The 27,911-nt window shown below is 46.1% G+C and overlaps 2 protein-coding genes across 2 annotated transcripts in view; one reads left to right on the forward strand and one right to left on the reverse strand.

Moving 5' to 3' along the window:
• The window catches only part of LOC142049628 (ubiquilin-1-like), a 131,361-nt gene that overhangs the window by 88,231 nt on the left and 15,219 nt on the right, over positions 1 to 27,911 (forward strand). The gene's annotated exons all lie outside the window — the stretch shown is intronic.
• Positions 836 to 27,875, reverse strand: LOC142049670 (DDB1- and CUL4-associated factor 12-like). Its single transcript, XM_075077603.1, has 8 exons — positions 27,864 to 27,875; positions 25,754 to 25,960; positions 24,440 to 24,500; positions 8,316 to 8,509; positions 7,293 to 7,358; positions 6,437 to 6,599; positions 2,564 to 2,748; positions 836 to 1,827 (listed from the first exon to the last, which is right to left on the reverse strand). Exons 1-8 carry the CDS (start codon positions 27,873 to 27,875, stop codon positions 1,669 to 1,671), a joined length of 1,047 nt encoding a protein of 348 aa, XP_074933704.1. The 3' UTR covers positions 836 to 1,668.

A 27,911-nucleotide genomic window follows, 5' to 3' on the forward strand; every position in this document is an offset into this window, starting at 1 on the left:
TGTCCCAGAGGACTGGAGGAAGGCAAATGTTACCCTTATCTACAAGAAAGGCTCGAGGGAGGACCTGGGTAACTATAGGCCCATCAGCCTTACTTCAGTCCCTGGGAAAGTTATGGAACGAATCCTCCTGGGGGCCATCACAAGTCAAATGAAGCACGTGATTGGGAAAAGCCAACACGGCTTCACTAAGGGCAGATCGTGCTTGACAAACCTGGTGGCCTTCTATGACAAAGTGACTTGCCTGGATGACATGGGGCGGGCAGTGGACATTGTCTACCTAGACTTCTCCAAGGCCTTTGATACAGCCCCCCACGGTCTCCTCCTGGAGAAATTGATGTGTTACGGCCTAGACGAGTGGTCTGTGCAGTGGATGGGGAACTGGCTGACAGGCCGCACCCAAAGGGTGGTGGTAAATAGCTCTTTTTCCAAGTGGCAACCTGTCACAAGTGGAGTCCCCCAGGGATCAATATTGGGCCCAATGTTATTCAATATCTTTATAAGTGAGCTGGATAACGGCATCAAGTGTAGCCTGATGAAGTTTGCAGATGACACCAAATTGAGTGGGGAAGTAGACACTCCAGAAGGGAGAGCTGCTCTGCAAGAGGATCTGGATAGGCTGGAAGAGTGGGCCAGCAAGAACCTTATGAAGTTCAACAAGGACAAGTGTGAGGTCACGCACCTGGGATAACATAATCCAGGAGTGCAGCACAGACTGGGATCCACCTGGCTGGAGAGCAGCTCTGTCGAAAGGGACCTGGGGGTCCTGGTGGACAGGAAGCTCAACATGAGCAAACAGTGTGCTGCTGCGGCCAAGAAGGCCAACAGGATGCTGGGTTGCATCAACAAGGGCATCGCCAGCAGAGATAAAGCCGTCACCATCCCGCTCTACTCAGCGCTTGTCAGGCCACACCTGGAGTACTGTGTCCCGTTCTGGTCCCCGCTATACAAAAAGGATGTGGACAGGCTGGAAGGGATCCAGAGAAGGGCCACCAAGATGGTCAAAGGACTGGGAAGCCTGCCATATGAGGATAGGCTGGGAGAACTGGGTTTGTTCAGCCTTGAGAAAAGAAGGCTCAGAGGAGAGCTCATCACCATGTACCAGTACTTAAGGGGTAGCTACAAAGAAGATGGAGACCCCCTTTTTACACGGAGCCGCATGGAGAGGACAAGGGGGAATGGACACAAGTTGCTCTTGGGGAGATTCCGATTGGACACGAGAGGGAAATTTTTCACAGCGAGGACAGTCAACCATTGGAATAATCTCCCCAGGGAAGTGGTTGACTCGGCCACGTTGGACACCTTCAAGGGTCGCCTGGACAGGGTGCTGGGCCATCTTGTCTAGACTGTGCTCTTCCCAGAAAGGTTGGACTAGATGATCCCTGAGGTCCCTTCCAACCTGTGATTCTGTGAAATGTGGGGGAAGAGTCTTTTGGAGTAAATACAGTAAAAAAGGGATTTCAAAAACCCTTCATATAAAGAATCAAGGAGGTTAAAGCAGAAAATTGGTTCAAAAAGGTGTACAAGACTGTTGGAGACCAACAGAAAACTCTGCCAAAAAATAACTTGCGTTTAAATCAGAAATCAATGGCATCACACAATTTTGTTGTTAAAAAAAGGGAAGGAAAAGTGGAAATCTGTGTAAAGATCAGCATTTATAAAGAGTTATCGTTAGCTCCAGAGACCAGCATAATTCCCATGAAGTCCTGATGGAAGGGGGCCTCCTGCCACAAAAAGTTTCGTTCCAGACGAGTCATAGCAGTGGGTGTAAACAGCATTTGGGAAGAAATTTGTGTCAGAAAAATAATTCCTCCAGGTTTCATCATGATTCTGTTAAAGGAAAGTTTAGATTGTTATTGTTGCCAAACAAACCCAAAACCTTGTTGCACAAAAGCAGAAGGTAGCTTCCAGAGCCTAAAAAGGGATCTTTTCTGTTAATACTCCCTGAAGCTTCAGACAGATCGACTTGAAGACACCAGAGTCACCCTGAAGCTTTTTCTGAGGACGTTTGGGCCAAACATTGGAGGGGGGAAGGTGAAGGGTAGGGAAGACAGCAAGTTTCATTAGTTTTTAAAGTTATACCACAATGATACAAAAGATAGAGAGAAGTGAGAAAGCCATTAGCTGCTTTATGATAACATACAGGAAATGGAACTCAAGCGCCTGCTATGGCATTACCTTAGGAAGCCACAGTTTCTAAAATTGCACACAATTAAATCTCTCTTACTTTGAGTACTACGTTAGAGTAGCATGTTTTTAAAGGAAGGCAACGTATTTTGTGTTTAAGGTTCTGAAAACTAGAAGTTAGGTTACATTCGAAAATATAAAGGTATAAAATCTAGTTCATTTATGAATCCATGCATAAGAAAAGTAGTCAGTATGCCTTACACTCAAGCAACCAACCATCCAATACCTTTTCATAAAGCTTTTGCAGAAAGCAATTCTGCAGCACTTCTTTTCATGATTACAGTTACTGGTTACATGATCGCTGTTTCACTGGGATACATTTCATACAATAGCTCCCATTACTACAAAAAGAACTGGTTTGAGCCCTATGGCTACTCACCAGCCAGCCTTTCCCAGTAGTCAACTTCAAAATTTCACTTCCTCCTAATTTCTGCTTCTGTCCATAGCAGGCACATAGGGGCTTTTCATCCAGGAACCTCTGGGCTCTGATATCGTAAAACAATAAGGAACCTTGCCCCGTTCCCACTGTGATGATGTGCTCATAGAAGCTCACCGATCGAATGCCTGTCAAACAGAGAAGGGACATACAACACAGTAAGGAAGATGGATGCTTTGGCTCTGCAGTGCTGCTTGCTTGATGTCTAATATTTTTAAGAGGAACTACCTACTAGTATTCTCCACAACATATAAGTTTTCCCACTGCTATGCTCCATAGCATCCCATTGATACTATTGAAACAGCAGCTCCAATTACATATACTACTTCCCTTCTCCTCTGAGGCCATCAGCTACACTGATGGTGCATAGTAAGCAGCTTCATTCTCAGCAGGCCCCAGCTCTGCCAGATAAGCAAAGATCATAAGCCATTTAGGATCAAGAGCAGCTTTGTTCTGTCTGCCACAAACCTTTAAGTGAGCACACCATGAGCGCGTACATGGCAACAGAGGAAAGAACATCACATTGGTTTCCTCCATGAGCTCACACCCTACCTGCCAAGCTGTGATAAGTGATTATGTAAGAAAAAATTACTGTCCCAGCTGCCACCAAGTGCATTTTGCTGATCAACAGGCTAGTTGTAGGCAAGTATGACCATAACCACTAGTCAATTTGCTGCTAAGATAGATCAGGCTCTTGAATAATTTTGAAGCTACCCCTGCTCAAATATTCTCACGCAAGCACACCTTATTTTTTATAGCTGGCACCTTTAGCACTTCACCCAGCAATGAAAACGGATTAAGAATCCTACAGCCCAAGCACCACCATATTACACCAGAACATGGGAAGCTACAAGAAGTTTCCAGTCCAAACAAAACATTCTAGCACAATTCAGTGATGCCATTAGATTAAGAAAAAGGAGTAAATTTTGTTTTCACAGAATCTAAATCTGAAGCCTCAGCTAAACAAGGATCCTTTGGAAATAGTCTTGGGGAGATTCTGTATGTAGGAATTTGCAAAGTGTCCTGTCATCTCATCTCTATTTATTGTGCAAAAGGTTTGTTCTGTGTAAGCATTCTTCCCCAAACAACTCTTTACACAGATTAAACCCCAACACATCTATGCTTTTCCTTCCTGCACAACATGAGACACCAGGTTATAAACTCTTCCCTTTCCCCTCTGTATAGAGTCCTAACTAGAAACACATCCTCATTCTTCCACCTCAGCAACCTGATATTACATCCACAACCACCAGCATATGTGACACACACTTAGAACAGGCAAGGCCATATTGTCATGCTCCAGATGTGAGGTGAAGTCTTGGCTGCAGGCTTAATAGATGGGAAACCACTGTGCAAGTCTCACACCTGCTGAAGTAGATTTACCAGATTAGCATAAGAATGTCCACTTTAATTCAGAGAACTACAAATGCATCTGAGCAAGTTGGAGACATCTTCCCCCCCCATTACAAGGGCCTGGCTCTGGCAAATACATGCAGAGGGCTTAAAGCTTTCTGCAATCAGCAAGAGCAGTCACTTGGATAAGAAGAGAAAGGCACGAGAGGGGACTTCCTCTTATTTTTGCTCCAAAAGTGCTCTTGACAAGCAACCCAGCAGAACACTTAATTAACAAACAGGTGGAGTATGAAAGCAGACGGCATATACTTTTCAATGCAATTTATTAACAAAAAGCTATAAAATGCAGAATGACTGTGGATCTTTCTCTAATAAAAAAAAATTAACTGAAGGAATCTGATGTACCCACTACTAAGAGGATGATTAGAACAGGCTTTCAAGAACAGCACTTCAAATTGGCTTCTAAAGAGCTGAAGTACCTCAGATTAATCATTGCCAAACTAAAAGCACAACTTGTGCCTAGAACTGATCATGGTAAGCTCTCCTACATTCCCAGCACTCTACCACCTGTGGACCTGGACTATTTGGGTCAGCAAATTGAGTCTTGCTCCTGAGAGGCAGGGAGGCTCTACATATCCCAGAAGGAAATGAAGACACAGTAGTGTCCCCTACACAGAGTAGGCACAGAGTCTGTACTGCACAAGCTCTGTCCACTACGTTAACATTGCTGCCTTCAGGACATAAAGTCAAGGACACACGACATTGCACTGCATACCAGCTGAGCAGAAAGCAGTTGCTCTCACAGATCAAGAACTAGAGTCCAGGGCCTGCACTTCCCTATACAGCTGCTAAGAAAAGCAACACTTACAAGAGGCACTAAAAAGCATTAGCTACCTTCTCACGTAGAGCAGACAGGGTTACACTAGGTAAAAACCACCCCCGGTTCCAGTCTAAGTGTCCTTTCTCTGACCTGCTTTTGTATGCAACACTAACAATCTGAAGTTAACGTGGACTTACTACATTCAGCAGGTACATTTGGAAGCTGAAAGCACATTCAGGTAACACTTCAAAGAACTTAAAAGTCAACCCAGATTTTAGTCCGCAAATCAATAAACAGTCTACTTTCTAGAGGTGCTCACCACTCCAAGTCCCAGTGAGAACAACAGAAAGTTGAAACACTATCTTGGGAATTAAGTGCCTCCACCACCATGCAAAAGAAAAAGATCCGCCTACTATGCAGAACAGAAAACAGCATTGAACAAATGCTTTCTCCAGACATGAACTAGTGCCCCAGAAATACTGCCTACACATAGATCATCCCCCCCAGCAGGGATGATCACATACTCAAGGCAGAAGCTTTCAGCCACCACTGGGCACCACACTCCAGTGTCTTGGTATTTCTTCCCTATGATACTGAAGGGTGACAGCATCAGGACCTCCACAGAGCCCTCACCGACAGTGGGTCAGGACAAGGGCTGTTGCTGGTAAGATGTTCGGGTGACAACATGAGCTGGTGAAGCACCTTTTCTGCTACAGAAACTTCTCCTGTATCTGAAAAAAGTGGACCCTGACATTTATCTAGACAGCACCATTTGAACTCCAGTAACCATATAAATAAAACTCCTAATCCTTGCCTACATGCATTCTCTTTTGATAACTTGCCCAATGAAGAGATGGATGCCTAGAGCCAAGCTAAATAAGGACTGCAACTTATTAGCCTGGGATTAATATAGTTTAAAATGGGCATCACAGCACAGTGCCTTCTCATGCTTGAAAATAAAAGGGTATGGGAAGAAGCTTATGGGACCATGCACCCTGCAAGCCCTCACACTCGGCCCTGGTGTAAGATTCAATTGGACATACTGCATCCCACATCAGAAAAGGAAAACAGTGCTCAAATCTGCAAACTTTTTTCTTAAAAGAGTGAGCTTTTGTATATTTAAAGCAAATAAATATACACTGAAAATTAAGGGTCTCACTCACGGCTTTAAAATTACAAAGCAAGCATTCCCTCACAGCACAGACTCCCAATATGATAGCACAGAGCAGACAACATGCTATTTTTCCATTCCCAGAGAAAAATGCAAGAATAGACAGTAGTAAGTGGTACGAAGACTGAATTTGCTTTGAGATGAAGTAAAACAGAATAAGACACAGTAAAAAATAAGCAGAAGTAAAACACACACTTAAAAGTTCAGTAATATTTGGATGGTGTACAATTTAGTTGTACAATCATAAAAGCACAAGTGTTGTCTATCACTGGACTTCAGAGTTGCTTTTAAGTTTGGTTTGTTAGTTGCTCAAGGAATACTGTCATAAAAGCAAAACCCATATATGCTATTAATGATTTAGTCTATCACATGAAAAACCCTTCCTATTTATTAAAAGCTTATCTTACTGCAGTCTTAAGAGCTATTTCTACAAGCAAACCATTTGAAGCACACACTTTGACAAATTTCTTACCACTGCCTCGTTCTTTAGAACAGACAGATTTAACATTATGAGAAGGTTGCCTGGGATCCAAAAACGAGACATGAGCCTGTGATCCTACTGCATACACCGACCACTCCTGACCGTAAGCCAAACACACGTTCTCCCTGCAGTGTGGCAACTTTGTGGAAAGTAACTGGAAACAGAGAAAGACAAATCAACGCATTATGAGAAAAGAACAAAAATGTTAACAGAACAAGCCTGTAAGCTACGTTCAAGAAAGCTGCAGTGAGAAAAAACAATATGTAGCTAAAAAATAAGTTTGGCACAACAAAAGAGCTAAGAGAAAAGCAACAACCTGACCCAGAGAAAAAAAAAAACAAACCACCACTGAAGGAAATTGGATGCCTTATCTGAACCAAATGGAGATGATAAAGGCTGAAGCCAAGTATTATGCAAAGAACAATGGATGTTTTGGTAAATTGTTTTACATCTTTCTAAGCTGCTGTTATTTCTTCAGCAGGCGTACAGAGACATCAGCTCTCAGTTAAAAAGCTTACTTCATACACTAGTATAGATCGTCAATTGCACTTTAAGTGCAACTTCCTTTATGAACACTGCTGCTAATCAAGTATCCATCATACCCTATGGAACAGTTCACTTCAGCTCACCCAGAACTGGCAGAAAGCTAAGAGCACCTCCCACCCTCCAAAATAAGGGGAGTTTCTCTCCAAGTTCTAATTTTTAGGACATTTCATTTTACATAAAGCTTTTAAGTGTTTTTGTAAAACACTGCTGCTCTTCAAGCATTTAAAGGAGATGAAGACTAGTGAACAGCCTTAACTGCTAGGGAATTTTTGAAATTTTACACCAACAAACAGAAAAGCACCTTTGATAGCATGTGCTCTGCTTTCCAAAGATGAAAATACCCATCTAGGGACACAGCTCCCAGTTCCTATGAATTAAAAAAAAAAAGTGAGTTAGTTTCTGTATTATAGATGTCCTTACAAACTCACACTCTACTAGGCAGGTTGCATGCTCCAGATTGAACTCATCCATAATCCCGCACATGCTTAATCAAGATAAATTTTCATTTTACATTGGTCTTGATAGAATGCAATATAAGCACAAAGGTGCCAGGTAGAATAAGAATTAATAAAACTGTAAATAACCAAAAATCATTTTCAAAAAGTACAGATCTTGTTAGACACTCAAATAATGAATTATTAGACAGTACAAGCTGGGGTTGGCAATTCTCTACAGCAGCTCCTACACTGATTCTGACCCTGAAGTAAACATTTCTTTCCAGGCACTACTCTACTGAAAAAGGCTACACAAAGCCTCCAACACAGAGGAGTAATTAACAGCTGTAGTGAAAAATAAAGCCTGCAGGAGCACCATGCTTCGGATAGCACACCCACCTTTGCTTCAGACCTTCCCTTTTCTTTGAGGGCAGAAAGAAAAGTAGTGGGGGATGAATTGCTACTCCCACTTGCCCCGGTACAATTAACCTCTAGCAATAACAAGAGATCAGCATGGGGGAGGTTAACATTTACTGTTTGTCAAATGCCAACAAAATAACACCAAAGCAAGCACTAGTGCCTGCCTTGTGTGTCAGTCACCTCACTTTGCTGAGCAATCCAGTAACAATTCAGCCATCAAAACAGCAACCCACAAGAAAACTGTTCCTTCTGAAAACATCCGATTTTTTTTTTCTACTGGACTTCTCCAATCACTTGGGGCAGAAGCAGACATAGTAGATAAAGACGACCATCTCATATGAGAAAGATGCAAAAGGATCAGGGAAAAAAATATTAGGTTGCTTCTCCAGTAATGTGATTTAGTTTACTTTTTTTTCTAATACATATGAACAGCTTTAGGACTTTTCAACTGTCTTGCTTATCTTACTGACCTTGTTCTTATTGTTGAAAGCCAATGCTCGGACTTTACAGTTGTCAGGATTGGTGTTCTCCTTGGGGATATCTTTCAGAGCCCTGTGTGTTATGTGGGCATAGACAGGAACTTGAGAGAGATTATGCCTGGCATCACTTTTGGACAGCACATCTTCTGTGACTTCCCAGAGACCCATTGAACCATCCCGGGAACCTGAATAAATAGTCCATAACAGCATTTCACATATACATAATTCCCCTTTTTTTAAAAAAAGAAACTGTAATAAACAATAGGGTCTGAAAGAAAGGAAGGATACTATTACTAATAATTTAATCTAACTGAACACGCTGTTGGTGTCTATATATTGTTATTAACGAAAACATGATTTTACTGAGCTGTAAAGTTCATAACATTGTGAATTCATTGTCAACCAGTTTGTCTACATGGCTTCCAAGTAGCTAAATCACCTCATCTGTTTTCAAACTGATTAGGATGCATCAAAACCCACAATCCCGTACAACAATCACCATTAGAGAGTCACATGTATAATAAACTCAGAGGTGACTGAATAGCCTATATGTTCAGCCTGGCTTACCAAGGCTGAGACTGACAGAGTCTGTTAAGCCAATACAAAAACCGCCAAGAAAACTCAGTTATATTTACACCAATTTTGGATCATTTGATTTCTACCAGTATGCTTATGGATATGTACACACACATCTGTGAACTGAACAGAAGCAGCTATTTCAAACCACAATTTGTATCAAATTGTTCTTAAATCTTTTTTAAACCCATGCAACCTTTCATTTAAAGAATGTAACACAAGAACTGAGGCCAAAGAAGCAAGAACTCATTTTTCTATTGAATTTGAAGATATTAATCCAAAATATGAATCAATAAGAGTAATAATACTGGATGAAGAAAGCTAAATGTCTTTGGTTCACAGATCAGCACAGGCTTAATCCAAGGTCCTATACCCATCCCTTCTGATGTTTAAGCAACTCACTTCCATCTAAGTCAGCTCTGACAGATTTGACACGTACCTCAATTTCCTCCCTACACAACATGACTTAATATTTTTTTAATGCAAATATTTGGGTTGGTGTCGTGGTTCAGCCTCAGCTGGGAACTGAACACCACGCAGCCGCTCGCTCACATCCCCACCCCACCCCTGTGGGATGGGGAAGAGAATCGGACGAGCAAAAAACTTGTGGGTTGAGATAAGCACAGTTTAATGATTACAATAAAATGATGATGATAAATGATTATGATAATAATGACAATAATGTTAATATACGTTGTGGTTTAGCGGCAGCTCAGCCCCACACAGCCGCTCGCTCACTCCCCACCGGTAGATGGGGGAGAGAATCAGAAGGGTAACGCTCGTGGGTTGGGATAAGAACAGTTGAATAATTAAAATTAAAAGAAACAACAGTAGAAATGCAATGTAAAGGAGAACAACGAGAGGCGCAAAGCCCCGGGGGAGGGGGAAGGGAACGAACCGCCGGAACGAACCGCACGCGCCGCAGCCGCCCGCCGACCCGACGCCGCGCCGCCCCGCGCTGCCACTGCCCCCCCCCTCAATATATTGGCCATGGTGTCACGTGGTATGGAATGAACCTGCCATTGGCCAGTCGGGGTCAGCCGCCCCCACCATGGCCCTGCCCCTCCCAGACCCCTCCCCCCCCCACCACGCGGCAGAGCACGGGAAGCTGGAAAGGTAGCCGACCCCCACAGTGAGGAGAATTAACCCCTTCTCAGCCAAAACCAGCACATTCTCCACCCCTTATTCCATACCATTTACACCATGCACAGGTCCCATACCATCCAATACAACCGTACCAACCACCAACCCTCCCCTTCCCATTCTTTAACATAATACACAGACATCATTCCCTTAGTTCATGGACCTTCCCTGTAAAATGTCCATTAAAATGTCCTTTGAGTTCACCCAGTCCATGACTCTGGGCTCCATCTGCCATATCAGTCTTTTAGGGTGGGAGAGGTGCTCTGTGTGGCATTGGGTTGCTGCATACCGAGTCAGTCATCGTTCCATCACTGCTGCACGGCTTGTTTCATAGTTGATCTTCCATGGGTTGGGAGGCTCGTACTCTGATATCATTGATACAACACAGAGGTGACACACAGTATTATATAGCAGTTCACATTGTGCCATTCAGTTCATTGACTGTTTTCACCCAAAATCAAATCCCCTTGAGGCACACATCGGATTTCTCCATCCTCCCGCATCACCCACCAAGTGCACCCAGGTCCTCGAGCAAAAGCAATCCCACGAATGGGTTTGCCTTTGCCGGAGGCAGGAAGAACCCAGACTGTTTTGCCCAGCATACTTTTTGTGTGCACTACAGGGACTCTATCCCCTTCCACAGTATGTAGGATTTCTGACTGGGCAGGGCCAGCTCGGTTGGCAGATCCCCTCGTGTTGACTAACCACGTGGCTTTTGCTAAATGTGTATCCCAGTGCTTGAATGTTCCACCCCCCATTGCTCTCAGTGTAGTTTTTAACAGTCCATTGTACCGTTCAATTTTCCCAGAGGCTGGTGCGTGATAGGGGATGTGATACACCCACTCAATGCCGTGCTCTTTGGCCCAGGTGTCTATGAGGCTATTTCGGAAATGAGTCCCGTTGTCTGACTCAATTCTCTCTGGGGTGCCATGTCACCACAGGACTTGTCTTTCGAGACCCAGGATAGTGTTCCGGGCAGTGGCGTGGGGGACAGGATATGTTTCCAGCCAGCCAGTCGTTGTTTCTACCATTGTAAGCACATGGCGCTTGCCTTCGCGGGTCTGTGGGAGTGTGATATAGTCAATGTGCCAGGCCTCCCCATATTTATATTTCAGCCATCGTCCCCCATACCACAGAGGCTTTACCCGCTTTGCTTGCTTGATTGCAGCGCATGTGTCACATTCGTGGATAACCTGTGCAATAATATCCATGGTCAAGTCCACCCCTCGATCACGAGCCCACCTGTATGTTGCATCTCTCCCTTGATGGCCTGAGGTGTCATGGGCCCACCGAGCTAGAAATACTTCACCCTTATGTTGCCAGTCCAGATCCACCTCAGCCACTTCAATCTTGGCAGCCTGATCTACCTGCTGGTTGTTCCAATGTTCTTCAGTGGCCCGACTCTTGGGGACGTGAGCATCCACATGCCGTACCTTTACAACCAGTTTCTCTACCCGGGCAGCAATATCTTGCCACAATGTGGCAGCCCAGATGGGTTTGCCTCTGCGCTGCCAGTTGCTTTGCTTCCATTGCTGCAGCCAGCCCCACAAGGCATTTGCCACCATCCAGGAGCCAGTATAGAGATAGAGCACTGGCCACTTTTCCCGTTCAGCGATGTCTAAGGCCAGCTGGATGGCCTTTACCTCTGCAAACTGGCTCGATTCACCTTCTCCTTCAGCAGTTTCTGCTACTTGTCATGTAGGACACCATACAGCAGCCTTCCATCTCCGGTGCTTTCCCACAAGGCGACAGGACCCATCAGTAAACAGGGCATATTGCTTCTCATCTTCTGGCAGTTTGTTATACAGTGGGGCTTCTACAGCACGTGTCACCTCCTCCTCTGGTGATAATCCAAAATCTTTGCCTTCTGGCCAGTCCATGATCACTTCCAAGATTCCTGGGCGACTGGGGTTTCCTACTCGAGCCTGCTGGGTGATCAGTGCAACCCATTTACTCCACGTAGCATCAGTTGCATGGTGTGTAGAGGGGATGTTTCCTTTGAACATCCAGCCCAGCACTGGCAGTCGGGGTGCCAGGAGCAACTGTGCCTCAGTACCAACCACTTCTGAAGCAGCTCGAACCCTTTCATATGCTGCCAATATCTCTTTTTCAGTTGGAGTATAACGGGCTTCAGACCCTCTGTATCCCCGACTCCAAAACCCTAGGGGTCAACCTGGGGTCTCCCCATGTGCTTTCTGCCAGAGGCTCCAGGTAGGGCCATTCTCCCCGGCTGCAGTGTAGAGCACATTTTTTACATCTTGTCCTGCCCGGACTGGCCCAAGAGCTACTGCATGGACTATTTCTCGTTTAATCTGCTCAAAGGCTTGTCGTTGCTCAGGGCCCCATTTGAAATCATTCTTTTTCCGGGTCACTTGATAGAGAGGGCTCACGATCAGACTGTAATTTGGAATATGCATTCTCCAAAAACCCACAACTCCCAAGAAAGCTTGTGTTTCCTTTTTACTAGTTGGTGGAGACATGGCTGCTATTTTGTTGATCACATCCATTGGAATCTGACGACGACCATCTTGCCATTTGATTCCTAAGAACTGGATTTCTCGTGCAGGTCCCTTCACCTTACTTTATTTTATGGCAAAACCAGCCTTCAGAAGGATTTGGACTATTTTCTCACCTTTCTCAAAAACTTCTTCTGCTGTGTTGCCCCACACAATGATGTCATCAATGTATTGAAGGTGTTCTGGAGCTTCTCCCTGTTCCAGTACAGTCTGAATCAGTCCATGGCAAATGGTAGGACTGTGTTTCCACCCCTGGGGCAGTCGATTCCAGGTGTACTGGACGCCCCTCCATGTGAAAGCAAACTGTGGCCTGCACTCTGCTGCCAGAGGGATTGAGAAGAATGCATTAGCAATATCAGTTGTGGCATACCACTTGGCCGCCTTTGACTCCAGTTCGTATTGAAGTTCTAGCATGTCTGGCACAGCAGCACTCAACGGTGGAGTGACTTCATTCAGGCCACGATAGTCTACTGTTAGTCTCCACTCTCCATTAGACTTCCGGACTGGCCATATGGGACTGTTAAAGGGTGAGTGGGTCTTACTGATGACTCCTTGGCTCCTCAGTTGGTGAATGAGTTAATGGATGGGGATCAGAGAGTCTCTGTTGGTGCGATATTGCCGCCGGTGCACTGTTGTGGTGGCGATTGGCACCTGTTGTTCTTTGACCTTCAGCAACCCCACCACAGAAGGGTCCTTTGAGAAACCGGGCAAGGTAGACAGCTGTTCAGTTTCCGCCGTCTCCAAGGCAGCTACACCAAAAGCCCACTTGTAACCTTTTGGGTCCTTGAAATACCCTCTCCTAAGGTAGTCTATGCCAAGGATGCACGGAGCCTCTGGGCCAGTCACAATGGGGTGCTTCTGCCACTCATTCCCAGTTAGGCTCACTTCGGCCTCCAATACAGTTAGCTGTTGAGATCCCCCGTCACTCCAGCAATGCTGATGGGTTCTGCCCCTATATAGTTTGATGGCATTAAGGTGCACTGTGCGCTGGTGTCCACTAAAGCTTTATACTCCTGTGGGTCGGACGTGCCGGGCCGTCGGATCCACAAAGTCCAGTAAGCCCGGTTATCCCTTTCCTCCACCCGGCTGGAGGCAGGGCCCCTCTAGTCCTGATCATGGCAGTCACAACTCACTTCCTGTAAATGTCAATCAGGAGTCCCTCTATTTCACTTAGAAATAAAATCTGCGCTTCTACTCCTCTGTCTGGGGACTTGCTCGCTGGAAACTGGAGCAGCAGCTTTCCTGGAAGAGCCTCCCTGAGTGACTGTTCTTCCTTGCAGTTCATGTACTCGTGCCTGTAGGGTCGAAGTAGGCTTGCCATCCCACCTCATCATGTCCTCTCCGTGGTCACGCAGGTAGAACCATAGGGTGGCCCGTGGTGTGTATCCCCTTCTTTGAGCCAAAGGACGCTTATTCCTAACAGCTGAGACACTGCTCTGTCGAGGTGGGGAGTAGGACAGATCTTCTTTGAGTTGCTGGACCTCTTGGGATAGTTTCTCCACAGCAGAGACGACCGAGGAAGAGATATTTGTGTCGTAATCCCGGAGTCTATCTATCACCTCTGCCACCGTTGGTGTCTCGTCATCTTTCCAGGACATCACTGCCAATGAGTTTGCATGCAAAGATGGTGCGCTCCGTACAAACTTCCGCCACATGGGTCGTGTGCACTCGGCTTCATCTGGATCTTTGGATGACCGTTGATCATCCAGGTCACCATAAATCACCTCAAACACAGCTAATTCCCTGAGATACTGGATGCCTTTCTCCATAGTTGTCCATTTTCCTGGACGATATGTAACATCTTCTTTAAAGGGATACCTTTCCTTCACTCCAGACAGGAGTCGCCTCCAGAGGCTGAGGGCTTGTGGTTTTTTTCCAATTGCTTTGTCAACGCCCCCTTCCCCAGAAAGGGATCCCAATTGTTTGGCTTCTTTTCCCTCTAGTTCCAGGCTACTGGCCCCATTATCCCAGCATCGGAGCAGCCAGGTGACAATGTGCTCACCTGAACGACGGCTATAATCTTTTCGCATATCTTGTGACTCACTCAAGGACAGGTATTGGGTGGTCTCCGTTTCATTTATGATTCTTCCTCCTCTCATCATGATGGCCCTGCTGCTTCATCATCCCATTCTAAACGAGTTGACTTCCACTTCCAAGATTTCTTCTTGTGTATGGGGGTGACTGATACTGGCATGGGTTGATCCTCTGAGTCAGCTCCAGTACTTGTCGTGGGGGTTTGAGCAGCCACAGTATTTGTCCTGGGGGTTTGAGTGGCCGCAGTGTCTGTTGTCAGGGCTGGATTGTCTACAGTGCCAGTCACTTTGCATTTCAATCCAGAGACCTTCCCTTCCCCTTGGGGGCACTGAATACTGTTGAGCAGGGCTCGGTACACATGGGCCAGGCCCCAGCACGTTGCAGTTATCTGTGTCTCTCTGGAGTTCCCAGCATAACAACATACTTTCTCCAAATATTCTACTAGTTTTTTAGGATTCTGCACTTGTTCGGGGGTGAAACTCCAAAACACTGGGGGTGCCCACTGCCCTAGGTATTTGCCCATGCTATCCCACATGCCCTGCCACTCCTAACTATCAAGCCTCGGGGCAGATTTCTGGGTGATATTCTTCAGTTGCTTAGTCAAAACCAAAACAACATGCCCAAAAACTAACAATAAGTGCACCTTAACCACCCAAGGATGTTCAAGATACAAAAAGGTTGTTGTAACAAAGGCACAGACATCATAGAACAAAGTTGCAAAGGTACTATTCTGTATTTCCTCCATATAAAATCTCTCAGAGGAGGAGGTATAATTGCTAATTGCCTCAACAAGGTGGTATCCAAAGTACAGTAACGGTTTCAGCAAAAACCCCAAATACCAGATAAAGCTGAAAACGAGTGTTTGTATAACAAATCTTCTAGGCAAAACATTACTAATCACAGCAGAACACAGCAGACTCAAACAACCAACACCGATTTTTAACACCAACTGCAAAAAGGACAACATGGTGCTGTGACCAGCAGCTGTTGTTATCTCCAAACCTTGAGCCCCACGTTGGGCGCCAAAAAGACTGTTGTGGTTTAGCGGCAGCTCAGCCCCACACAGTCGCTCGCTCACTCCCCCACTGGTAGATGGGGGAGAGAATCAGAAGGGTAACGCTCGTGGGTTGGGATAAGAACAGTTTAATAATGAAAATTAAAAGAAACAACAGTAGAAATGCTATGTAAAGGAGAACAACGAGAGGCGCAAAGCCCCGGGGGAGGGGGGAAGGGGAACGAACCGCCGGATCAAACCGCACGCGCCGCAGCCGCTCACCGCCCGCCGACCCGACGCCGCGCCGCCCCCGCGCTGCTACTGCCCCCCCTCAATATATTGGCCATGGTGTCACATGGTATGGAATGAACCTGCCATTGGCCAGTCGGGGTCAGCCGTCCCCACCATGGCCCTGCCCCTCCCAGCCCCCCCGCCACGCCACCCGGCAGAGGGCGGGAAGCTGGAAAGGTAGCTGACCCCCACAGTGAGGAGAATTAACCCCTTCTCAGCCAAAACCAGCACAATATAATAAAAGGGAAAAGGAAGGAAAGGGAAAAGGAAGGAAAGGGAAAAGGAAGGAAAGGGAAAACAGGGAAAAAAAAACGCAGAAACACGAACGATACAGCCACTCACCACCCGCCGACCGACGCTGCCCGTCCCCGATCCGTGATTGCTCCCTCCCTCACCCGGCCAGCCCCTCCCAGGTAACATACTGGGCATGACGTTACATGATATGGAATATCCCTTTGGTCAGTTTGAATCCGCTCTCTTAGCTGTGCCCCCTCCCCTCCCAGCTTCTTGTGCACCCAGCAGAGCATGGGAGGCTGGACATGTCCTTGACTAGTATAAGTGCTACCCAGCAACAGCCTAAACATCTGTGTGTTATCTCAACAGGATTTTTTTTTTCCCTGCTAATTTCAAAGCACAGCACTATACCAGCTAGCGTGAAGAAAATTAACTCTATCCCAGCTGAAACCATGACAGTATCCACCCCTTATTCCATATCATTGACATCATGCTCAGGTCCCATACTATTCAGTACAAATTCAATAATCCCTATCCATCTTCTCATCCTTTAACAATATATATCTCTCTCTCTATACAGATTTTCATTTATCATTCCCCTAGTCTATGGAACACCCCTGTAGAATGCCTGTGGAATGTCCATTGAGTTCATTTAGTCCATGACTTTGGATTTCATCTCTTGTAAGGGTCCTTCAGAGAGGCGGTGTGCGTGGGGTCAGGTGGTTGCATGTCAGTCCTTGTTCCATCACCGCTGCACTGGTAGTTCTTGTTCTCTCACTGCTGCACTTTGCCTGGTTCCATTGAAGGTTCATTTGCTATTATTATTAATTGGGAGATTCCCACCATGATAACATTCCATTGATGCAACCATAGTAGTGATGACATACAACATCATATAGCAATTAACAGCATATTATTCAGTTCATTGGCTGTTTTCACCCAAAATTAAATCCCCCTGAGGTACACACCGGACTTCTCCATCCTCCCGCATCACCCACCAAGTGCACCCAGGTCCTCGAGCAAACGCAATCCCACGAGTGGGATTGCCTCTGCTGGAAGCAGGAATAACCCAGACTGTCTTGCCCAGCATACTTTTTATGTGCACTACAGGGACTCTATCCCCTTCCACAGTACGTAAGGATTCTGATTGGGGAGGGCCAGCTCGCCTGGCAGATCCCCTCGTGTTGACTAACCAGGTGGCTTTTGCTAAATGTGTATCCCAGTGTTTAAATGTTCCACCCCCCATTGCTCTCAGTGTCATCTTCAATAGTCCATTGTATCTTTCGATTTTCCCAGAGGCTGGTGCGTGATAGGGGATGTGATACACCCACTCAATGCCGTGCTCTTTGGCCCAGGTGTCTACGAGGTTATTTCGGAAATGAGTCCCATTGTCTGACTCAGTTCTCTCTGGGGTGCCATGTCGCCACAGCACTTGTTTTTCGAGACCCAGGATAGTGTTCCGGGCAGTGGCGTGGGGGACAGGATATGTTTCCAGCCAGCCAGTCGTCGTTTCTACCATGGTGAGAACATGGCGCTTGCCTTGGCGGGTCTGTGGGAGTGTGATATAGTCAATTTGCCAGGCCTCCCCATATTTATATTTCAGCCATCGTCCCCCATACCACAGAGGCTTTACCCGCTTCGCTTGCTTGATTGCAGCACATGTTTCACATTCATGGAAAGCCTGTGCAATAGCGTCCATGGTCAAGTCCACCCCTTAACGCCAAACCCACCTGTATGTTGCATCTCTCCCTTGATGGCCTGAGGTGTCATGGGCCCACCGAGCTCGAAATACTTCACCCTTATGTTGCCAGTCCAGATCCACCTCAGCCACTTCAGTCTTGGCAGCCTGATCTACCTGCTGGTTGTTTCGATGTTCTTCAGTGGCTCGACTCTTGGGGACGTGAGCATCCACATGCCGTACCTTTACAACCAGGTTCCCTACCCGGGCAGCAATATCTTGCCACAATGTGGCAGCCCAGATGGGTTTGCCTCTGCGCTGCCAGTTGCTTTGCTTCCACTGCTGCAGCCAGCCCCACAAGGCATTTGCCACCATCCAGGAGTCAGTATAGAGATAGAGCACTGGCCACTTTTCCCGTTCAGCAATGTCTAAGGCCAGCTGGATGGCCTTTACCTCTGCAAACTGGCTCGATTCACCTTCTCCTTCAGCAGTTTCTGCTACTTGTCGTGTAGGACTCCATACAGAAGCCTTCCCTCTCCGGTGCTTTCCCACAAGGCGACAGGACCCATCAGTAAACAGGGCATACTGCTTCTCCTTTTCTGGCAGTGTGTTATACAGTGGGGCTTCTTCAGCACGTGTCACCTCCTCCTCTGGTGATAATCCAAAATCTTTGCCTTCTGGCCAGTCCATGATCACTTCCAAGATTCCTGGGCGACTGGGGTTTCCTACTCGAGTCCGCTGGGTGATCAGTGCAATCCATTTACTCCACGTAGCATCAGTTCCATGGTGTGTAGAGGGGATGTTTCCTTTGAACATCCAGCCCAGCACTGGCAGTCGGGGTGCCAGGAGCAACTGTGCCTCAGTACCAACCACTTCTGAAGCAGCTCGGACCCCTTCATATGCTGCCAATATCTCTTTTTCAGATGGAGTGTAGCGGGCTTCGGACCCTCTGTATCCCCGACTCCAAAACCCTAGGGGTCGACCTCGGGTCTCCCCATGTGCTTTCTGCCAGAGGCTCCAGGTAGGGCCATTCTCCCCGGCTGCGGTGTAGAGCACATTTTTTATATCTTGTCCTGCCCGGCCTGGCCCAAGAGCTACTGCATGAACTATTTCTCGTTTAATCTGTTCAAAGGCTTGTTGTTGTTCAGGGCCCCATTTGAAATCATTCTTTTTCCGGGTCACTTGATAGAGAGGGCTCATGATCAGACTGTAGTGTGGAATATCCATTCTCCAAAAACCCACAATGCCCAAGAAAGCTTGTGTTTCCTTTTTGCTAGTTGGTGGAGACATGGCTGCTATTTTGTTGATCACATCCATTGGAATCTGACGACGACCATCTTGCCATTTTATTCCCAAGAACTGGATTTCTCGTGCAGGTCCCTTAACTTTACTTTGTTTTATGGCGAAACCAGCTTTCAGGAGGATTTGAACTATTTCCTTTCCTTTCTCAAAAACTTCTTCCGCTGTATTGCCCCACACAATGATGTCATCAATGTACTGTAGGTGTTCGGGAGCTCCACCTTGTTCCAAAGCATTATGGATCAGTCCATGGCAAATGGTAGGGCTGTGTTTCCACCCCTGGGGCAGTCGATTCCAGGTGTACTGGACCCCCCTCCAAGTAAAAGCAAACTGTGGCCTGCACTCTGCTGCCAGAGGGATTGAGAAGAATGCATTAGCGATATCAGTTGTGGCATACCACTTGGCTGCCTTTGACTCCAGTTCGTATTGAAGTTCTAGCATGTCTGGCACAGCAGCACTCAACGGTGGAGTGACTTCGTTCAGGCCGTGATAGTCTACTGTTAGTCTCCACTCTCCATTAGACTTCTGGACTGGCCATATGGGACTGTTAAAGGGTGAGTGGGTTTTACTGATGACTCCTTGGCTCTCCAGTCGACGAATGAGCCCATGGATGGAGATCAGAGAGTCTCTGTTGGTGCGATATTGCCGCCGGTGCACTGTTGTGGTGGCGATCGGCACCTGTTGTTCTTTGACCTTCAGCAACCCCACAACAGAAGGGTCCTTTGAGAGACCGGGCAAGGTAGACAGCTGTTTAATTTCCTCCGTCTCCAAGGCGGCTACACCATAAGCCCACTTGTAACCTTTTGGGTCCTTGAAATACCCTCTCCTGAGGTAGTCTATGCCAAGGATGCACGGGGCCTCTGGGCCAGTCACAATAGGGTGCTTTTGCCACTCATTCCCAGTGAGGCTCACTTCGGCCTCCAATACAGTTAGCTCTTGGGATCCCCCTGTCACTCCAGCAATGCTGATGGGTTCTGCCCCTATATAGTTTGATGGCATTAAGGTACACTGTGCGCCGGTGTCCACTAAAGCTTTATACTCCTGTGGGTCAGATGTGCCAGGCCATCGGATCCACACAGTCCAGTAAACCCGGTTATCCCTTTCCTCCACCTGGCTGGAGGCAGGGCCCCCCTAGTCCTGATCATAGTATTCATCACTCACTTCCGGTAAATATGAATCACGAGTGTCTCTGTTAAGATCAGTCAGGACATCAGCACTTCTGCTCCTCTGTCTGGAGAATTGCTTACGGGAAACTGGGGCAGCAGCTCTCCTGGAGAAACTCCCCTGAGTAATTGTTCTCCCTTGCAGCTCACGTACCCGTGCCTCTAAGGCTGAGGTAGGTTTTCCATCCCACTTCTTCATGTCCTCTCCGTGATCACGCAGGTAAAACCATAGGGTGCCCCGTCGTGTGTATCCCTTCTCTTGAGCCAAGGGACGATTACTCCTAATGGCTGAGATACTGGTCCGTACTGGTGGGGAGTAGGACCTATCTTCTTTGAGTTGCTGGAACTCTCGGGACAGTTTCTCAACTGCAGAGACGAGCGAGGAAGAGAGATTCGCTTCATATTCCCAGAGTCTATCAATCAACTCAGCCACCGTTGGTGTCTCGTCATCTTTCCAGGACATCACTGCCAATGAGTTTGCATACGAGGATGGTGCGCTCCGTACAAACTTCCGCCACATGGGTCGTGTGCACTCAGCTTCATCTGGATCTTTGGAGGACCGTTGATCGTCCAGGTCACCATAAACCACCTCAAGCACAGCTAATTCCCTTAGATGCTGAATGCCTTTCTCAATGGTCATCCATTTTCCTAGGCGAAATACAATATCTTCTTTGAAGGGATACCTCTCTCTCACCGCGGACAGGAGCCGCCTCCAGAGGCTGAGGGCTTGTGTTCCTTTTCCAATTGCTTTATCAATACCCCCTTCCCTAGAGAGGGATCCCAGTTGTTTGGCTTCCTTCCCCTCTAATTCCAAACTACTGGCCCCATTATCCCAGCATCGGAGCAGCCAGGTGATAACGTGTTCACCTGAATGACGCCCGAAATCTTTCCGTATATCCCGCAACTCACTCAAGGATAGAGATCGGGTAGTTTCCGTTTCTTGTACACATGCTTCCTCCTCCTCCTCCTCCTCTCGTGATGGCCCTGGTTCCTCGAAATCTCTTTCTAAACGAGTTGACCTTCTCTTCCATGATTTCTTCTTGCGTATAGGGGCGACTGATACTGGCACAGGTTGGTCCTCTGGTTTAGCTGCAACGCTTGGCACTGGGGTTTGAGTAGCTGCAGTGCCTGTCGTGGGGGTTTGAGTGGCCGCCGTGCTCGTCACCGGGGTTGGAGCAGCTGCAGTATCTGTCGTGGCGGGTTGGGTGGCCGCAGTGCTTGTCTCTGGGGTTGGAGTAGCTGCAGTATCTGTCGCGACGGGTTGGGTGGCCGCACTGCTTGTCTCTGGGGCTGGAGTAGCTGCAGTATCTGTCGCGGCGGGTTGGGTGGCCGCACTGCTTGTCTCTGGGGTTGGAGTAGCTGCAGAGTCTATCGTGGGGGTTTGAGTGGCCGCAGTGCTTGTCACGGGGGTTGGAGTAGCTCCCTTCTCTTTCCCTTGGGGGTACTGAATAGTGTTAAATAGGGCCCTATAGGCATAAGCCAGACCCCAGCACATGGCAGTGATTTGTATCTCTCTGGAATTGCCAGGGTGACAACATACTTCCTCCAAATGTTCTACTCATTTTTCAGGATTCTGCACTTGTTCAGGGGTGAAGTCCCACACCACGGGGGGTGCCCACTGTCTTAGGCATTTGCCCATACTTTCCCACATACCCTGCCACGCATAGCTATCGAGCCTTGGGACCGATCTCTGGATTATATTCTTAACTTGCTTACTAACCTTAGACAGATCTGATAGCACCTGCCAAAGCAATATCAACAGATGTATCTCAACTACACAAGGATGTTCAAGATACTGAAAAGTTGTTGTAATGAAGGAGGAGGCATTACATAAGATAGTAGCTACGGTGCCATTCTGTATTTCCTCCATAAAAAACTCCTCAGAGGAGGAGGTATAATTGCTAATTGCCTCCATGAGGTGGTAGCTGTAGTACAGTAATGGCTTCCGTGCAAAACCTAAATAACCGATAACAGTCAAGGCCAGTGTTTTAATAACAAGTCTCCTAGGCAAAATATCTCTAATCACTGCAGAGCACAGCAAACTGACAAAACCAACAGCAAGTTTTAACATGTACTTTACAATCAGCATGGTAAAGACTGGACAAACTAATACTGCGAGCAGATGAATCAATGCTGTGACCAGCAACTGTTATTATCTCAAACCCTTTGTGCCCCACGTTGGGCGCCAAAAATAGACTGTCGTGGTTCAGCCTCAGCTGGCAACTGAACACCACGCAGCCGCTCGCTCACATCCCCCCCCACCCCTGTGGGATGGGGAAGAGAATCGGACGAGCAAAAGAACTTGTGGGTTGAGATAAGCACAGTTTAATGATTACAATAAAATGATGATGATAAATGATTATGATAATAATGACAATAATGTTAATATAATAAAAGGGAAAAGGAAGGAAAGGGAAAACAGGGAAAAAAAACGCAGAAACATGAACGATACAGCCGCTCACCACCCGCCGACCGACGCTGCCCGTCCCCGAGCCGCGATTGCTCCCTCCCTCACCCGGCCAGCCCCTCCCAGGTAACATACTGGGCATGACGTTACATGATATGGAATATCCCTTTGGTCAGTTTGAATCCGCTCTCTTAGCTGTGCCCCCTCCCCTCCCAGCTTCTTGTGCACCCAGCAGAGCATGGGAGGCTGGACATGTCCTTGACTAGTATAAGCGCTACCCAGCAACAGCCTAAACATCTGTGTGTTATCTCAACAGGATTTTTTTTTTCCCTGCTAATTTCAAAGCACAGCACTATACCAGCTAGAGTGAAGAAAATTAACTCTATCCCAGCTGAAACCATGACAGTTGGAGAGTTGCAAGGATCAACTTTTATATTAAATTCAAAAATCAAACGCCAGGATTAGCTTTGTTTTTTTTAAAAATTATTACTGAACTAACAATTCAAGTATTTAAATTCTATAGGAGACTTACAATTTTCTGTCACCTGCAGTTTGACACCTCCCTGTACAGAATACTACATCCTGTCAGCACAGAAAGCCAGTAAACCACTACACTAATGCAACAGCATATTAGTATTGCTGCCTTTACCCAAGTAATACTTTATGAAGTTACACTGATTATCCAACTAGTTACTAAGAAGTCAGTAACTGACCTATTCTATTACAGCCTTCTATATTAACTGCCATAGTATGTGTGATACATATACATACACACACAACTTTACTGATAGTTTGATAAAACAAACTGAGCTTTCATTAATCAGTCTTTCATAGGATTTCAGGAAACCTAAACTGCTCTGCCATATTCCAAAGTTATTAACTGATAACCAATACCCCTCTTCAAATTCTTCTTGTGTGGAATCCTTCCTTTCAATCCACTGTGTTTAGACACCCTCTCACGGCAACACCTACTGTAAAGACAGTAGTGCTCCTTCTAATGTGGGGGTGTGTGTGTGTGTGTATATCAAATCTAGACCAGGGCCCTACAAATAAAGCAAAGCACTGTATTAAGACTGAGAATGGTTTAAATAGGCAAAGTAGTTCCAAGCGGCTTCAAATACCTTGATTCCCTAAGACCTATCAAGTGCTATACACCAGTGTCCTGGTTTCACCTGAGACAGAGTTAAATTTCTTCATAGTAGTAGTATGGGGCTATGTTTTGCATTTGTGCTGGAAACAGTGGTGATAATGCAGAGATGCTTTAGTTGTTGCTAAGTAGCGCTTACACTGGTCAAGGACTTTTTCAGCTCCCCGTGCTCTGCCGGGTGCACAAGAAGCTGGGAGGGGACACAGCCAGGACAGCTGACCCCGACTGACCAATGGGGCATTCCATACCATATGACGTCATGCTCAGTACATAAAGCTGGGGGAAGAAGGAGGAAGGGGGGGACGTTTGGAGTGATGGCGTTTGTCTTCCCAAGTAACCGTTACGCGTGACGGAGCCCTGCTTTCCTGGAGATGGCTGAACACCTGCCCGCCCATGGGAAGGAGTGAATGAATTCCTTGTTTTGCTTTGTTTCCACATGCAGCTTTTGCTTTACCTATTAAACTGTCTTTATCTCAACCCAGGAGTTTTCTCACTTTTACCCTTCCGATTCTCTCCCCCATCCCGCTGTGGGGGGAGTGAGCGAGCGGCTGCATGGTGCTTGGTTGCTGACTGGGGCTCAACCACAACAACCAGTATAAAATTCCGGGAAAAAGATTTAAAAATTGACTTTACCAGAAACAGCCATAGTATCACTGATCCATGCAATTGAAAATATCCAGTCCTTATGTCCATCCTAAAAGAAAAAAAAAAAAAAGACGACAGATTTTCCATGCCATTATATTCTAGAGTGGTCTCAAAGCAGACAAGTATCAGTCACTTGGGTTTTTTTAGTACAAACTCGTAAGGGCAGACCTACATTAAAAACATACAGATAAGATTCCAGTATCAAGCTGGAGCAGTTTAAGTACCTAATGGTAATTTTAACTTATTCTTTATGTTGAGGTGTATAATTAGTGTAGAGCAATTAGGTGATGGAAAAACAGGTCTCTGGCCAAGGACAAATTGATATCAATTCTAAGGACTTGGTTTTCCATTTTGAAAGCAGCATTCTTTACTTCTGTGAAGTAGCTACATACTTTTATTTGAGCAAATGCACATCCCTACTATAAAAAGCAACCAAAACATTATGTTTACAAAATATGACCTACAGATTAATTTTTCAAGACTATTACTTAAAAAAAATAATAATCTTTTCTTTAGCAGGTGAAAAACCTGTGAGGAACAAAAAGACCATAAGGCTCTAGTTCCGTTTGAAAAGCTTCAGTCACAGCAGTACACAAATGAATAATAAGTCATACAAATCTTTGGAGTCAAGCCTTTCTGCAGCTGGTTATCTGCTGCTGCAGAAACCGACCTGACCTCTGCTGTTGTAGTTAATATCTATGTGAAGTCCTGAATCAAGAAGTGCTTACAGGACACCACTATACTTATTTCAACCTTTTCCTTTTTAAGACTAGCTATTTTAAAGACACCTCATGATGTTTCAGAAATATAAGCAGTCTATCAAACTGCCATAAACCACTGGGTTAGAATTAATCCTCAAAGCCAAGTTCCGCTTCTGGACTAATACATACATAAACTGCACTGAAGAAGGGGAAAACTTGAACAACTTGTACCATCTTTTCAATTTTTCAAAAGAGCTTTTTCAGTAAAACTAGTTTCAGAGGTCACCACCACAATTAGACTTTAACAATTAAGATTTTGTTACATTTTCAATGCTTAAAAGTAATCTGAAGTAGACCTGAATGAGGGTGAGAAAGAAATCTGACTCAGAACCCTGAGAATCATCTGACATGTCTGTGTACTCACTCATATTTAAGATATCTTGTCAAAAAAGACTACTTAATCAGGAAATTTTCAAGCTTTCAGAAATTCACTCTCCATTAACAAGACTCCCAAATCTTAATCTCGCTCTGACCTTATGCACTTCAAAGCAGTAATTCTTGTAAGCGACAGAATAAACTTTCCCCAAATACTCCCACTTACATCTCCCACACAGACAGGATCAAGTGTAGGCAGACGATAAATTGCAAGACTGTTGGGGTTGTCTCCACCTGTGGCCAGAAGGGTCCTTGAGAGATTGAGCTCAATGGCGTGAATACCACAACCCTGCTGGTTCACCATGCCGGGTTCACGATCTTTCAGAATAGGAATCTTGGTAATTTGACCAGTCTGGACATCTACTACAAATAACTGGGAAAAAAAAACCAGGAGATGTAAGTCATTATCAAACAGATAAGAAAAACAAGATGGTCAAATATCCTCCCTATTTTTAACTGACATTCTTTTAAAGTTGGAATCCACAAAATGCTGCAAGTATGGTTGAAAAAAATGCATAAGTTCCTTCTTTTAAGAACTAAACTAACCTAATTACAGTGGGTTTTATCTTAATCATCCCATTTGGTTTTCAAAGCAATGGAAGAGAGAAGAGAAATTTGTCATGGGAAGTTTTCCATTTAACAGAACCCTTGAATCTAAAACTCTTTTCCCTGTTCAATACCATGACAAAATAATATTGTTTTCCAGTTTCCCTGTAGAGCTGTGAGAGAGAGACCCACCTCAAAACAGCCAGTAAGGCCCAGGGAGCTTAGCACAAGTCTCCTGCCTCCCAGATAAGATACCTACCATGAAGTTTTGGCTTTGGCAAACTGACACTTTATAAATTTATATAATTGAAGTTTAGTTTCTAGTGATACACAGAGAATAGTAACTAAATATAGTTGGCTCAGTTGGGAGGGATCCTGTGGGATGCCTCCATGGAAGACAAAGGAGCTAGTGAGTGCTGGGAGTTCTTCAAGAACTCTCTATTGGAAGCACAAAGCCAATTTATCCCCTACAAAGGAAAGGGAAGTAAGCGGAGAAAGAGGCCCCCTTGGCTCAACCATGACCTCCTGGGTCTACTCAAATCCAAAAGGGAAGCACACCAGAAATGGAGGAGTGGAGGATTATCCATCGAGAGCTACAAGGGCATTGCCAGAGCATGCAGAGATGCAGTTAGGAAAGCAAAAGCCCAGTTAGAATTGAAACTGGCCGCAGACATCAACAATAACAAGAAAGGTTTCTTCAGGTACGTAAACCACAAGCAGAAACAGAAGGAAAACATAGGGCCACTGTTAAATGGAAAAGGAGAATCAATCACCAATGATGCAGAAAAGGCAGAGGTTCTCAACACTTTTCTTCACCTCTATCTTTACCAACACTGTTGCGTCCCAGGCTTTGGGAACAAAATTGCCGGTTGATCCAAACACCGACCCACCATCAGTGAAGGAAGAGTTAGTACATGAATTACTACAGGAGCTTGACCCCTACAAATCGATGGGCCCTGACGCCATCCACCCGAGGGTGTTGAGAGAGCTGGCTGACATCATTGTAAGGCCACTCTCCGTAATCTTCGAGAAGTCATGGAGAATGGGGGATGTCCCAGAGGACTGGAGGGAGGCAAATGTTACCCTTATCTACAAGAAAGGCTCGAGGGAGGACCTGGGTAACTATAGGCCCATCAGCCTTACTTCAGTCCCTGGGAAAGTTATGGAACGAATCCTCCTGGGGGCCATCACAAGTCAAATGAAGCACGTGATTGGGAAAAGCCAACACGGCTTCACTAAGGGCAGATCGTGCTTGACAAACCTGGTGGCCTTCTATGACAAAGTGACTTGCCTGGATGACATGGGGCGGGCAGTGGACATTGTCTACCTGGACTTCTCCAAGGCCTTTGATACAGCCCCCCCACGGTCTCCTCCTGGAGAAATTGATGTGTTACGGCCTAGACAAGTGGTCTGTGCAGTGGGTGGGGAACTGGCTGACAGGCCGCACCCAAAGGGTGGTGGTAAATAGCTCCTTTTCCAAGTGGCAACCTGTCACAAGTGGAGTCCCCCAGGGATCAATACTGGGCCCAATGTTATTCAATATCTTTATAAGTGAGCTGGATAACGGCATCAAGTGTAGCCTGATGAAGTTTGCAGACGACACCAAATTGAGTGGGGAAGTAGACACTCCAGAAGGGAGAGCTGCTCTGCAGGAGGATCTGGATAGGCTGGAAGAGTGGGCCAGCAAGAACCTTATGAAGTTCAACAAGGACAAGTGTGAGGTCACGCACCTGGGATAACATAATCCGGGAGTGCAGCACAGACTGGGATCCACCTGG

This window comes from Phalacrocorax aristotelis, chromosome W (genome assembly GCF_949628215.1).
Source record: "Phalacrocorax aristotelis chromosome W, bGulAri2.1, whole genome shotgun sequence".
NCBI lineage: Eukaryota > Metazoa > Chordata > Aves > Suliformes > Phalacrocoracidae > Phalacrocorax > Phalacrocorax aristotelis.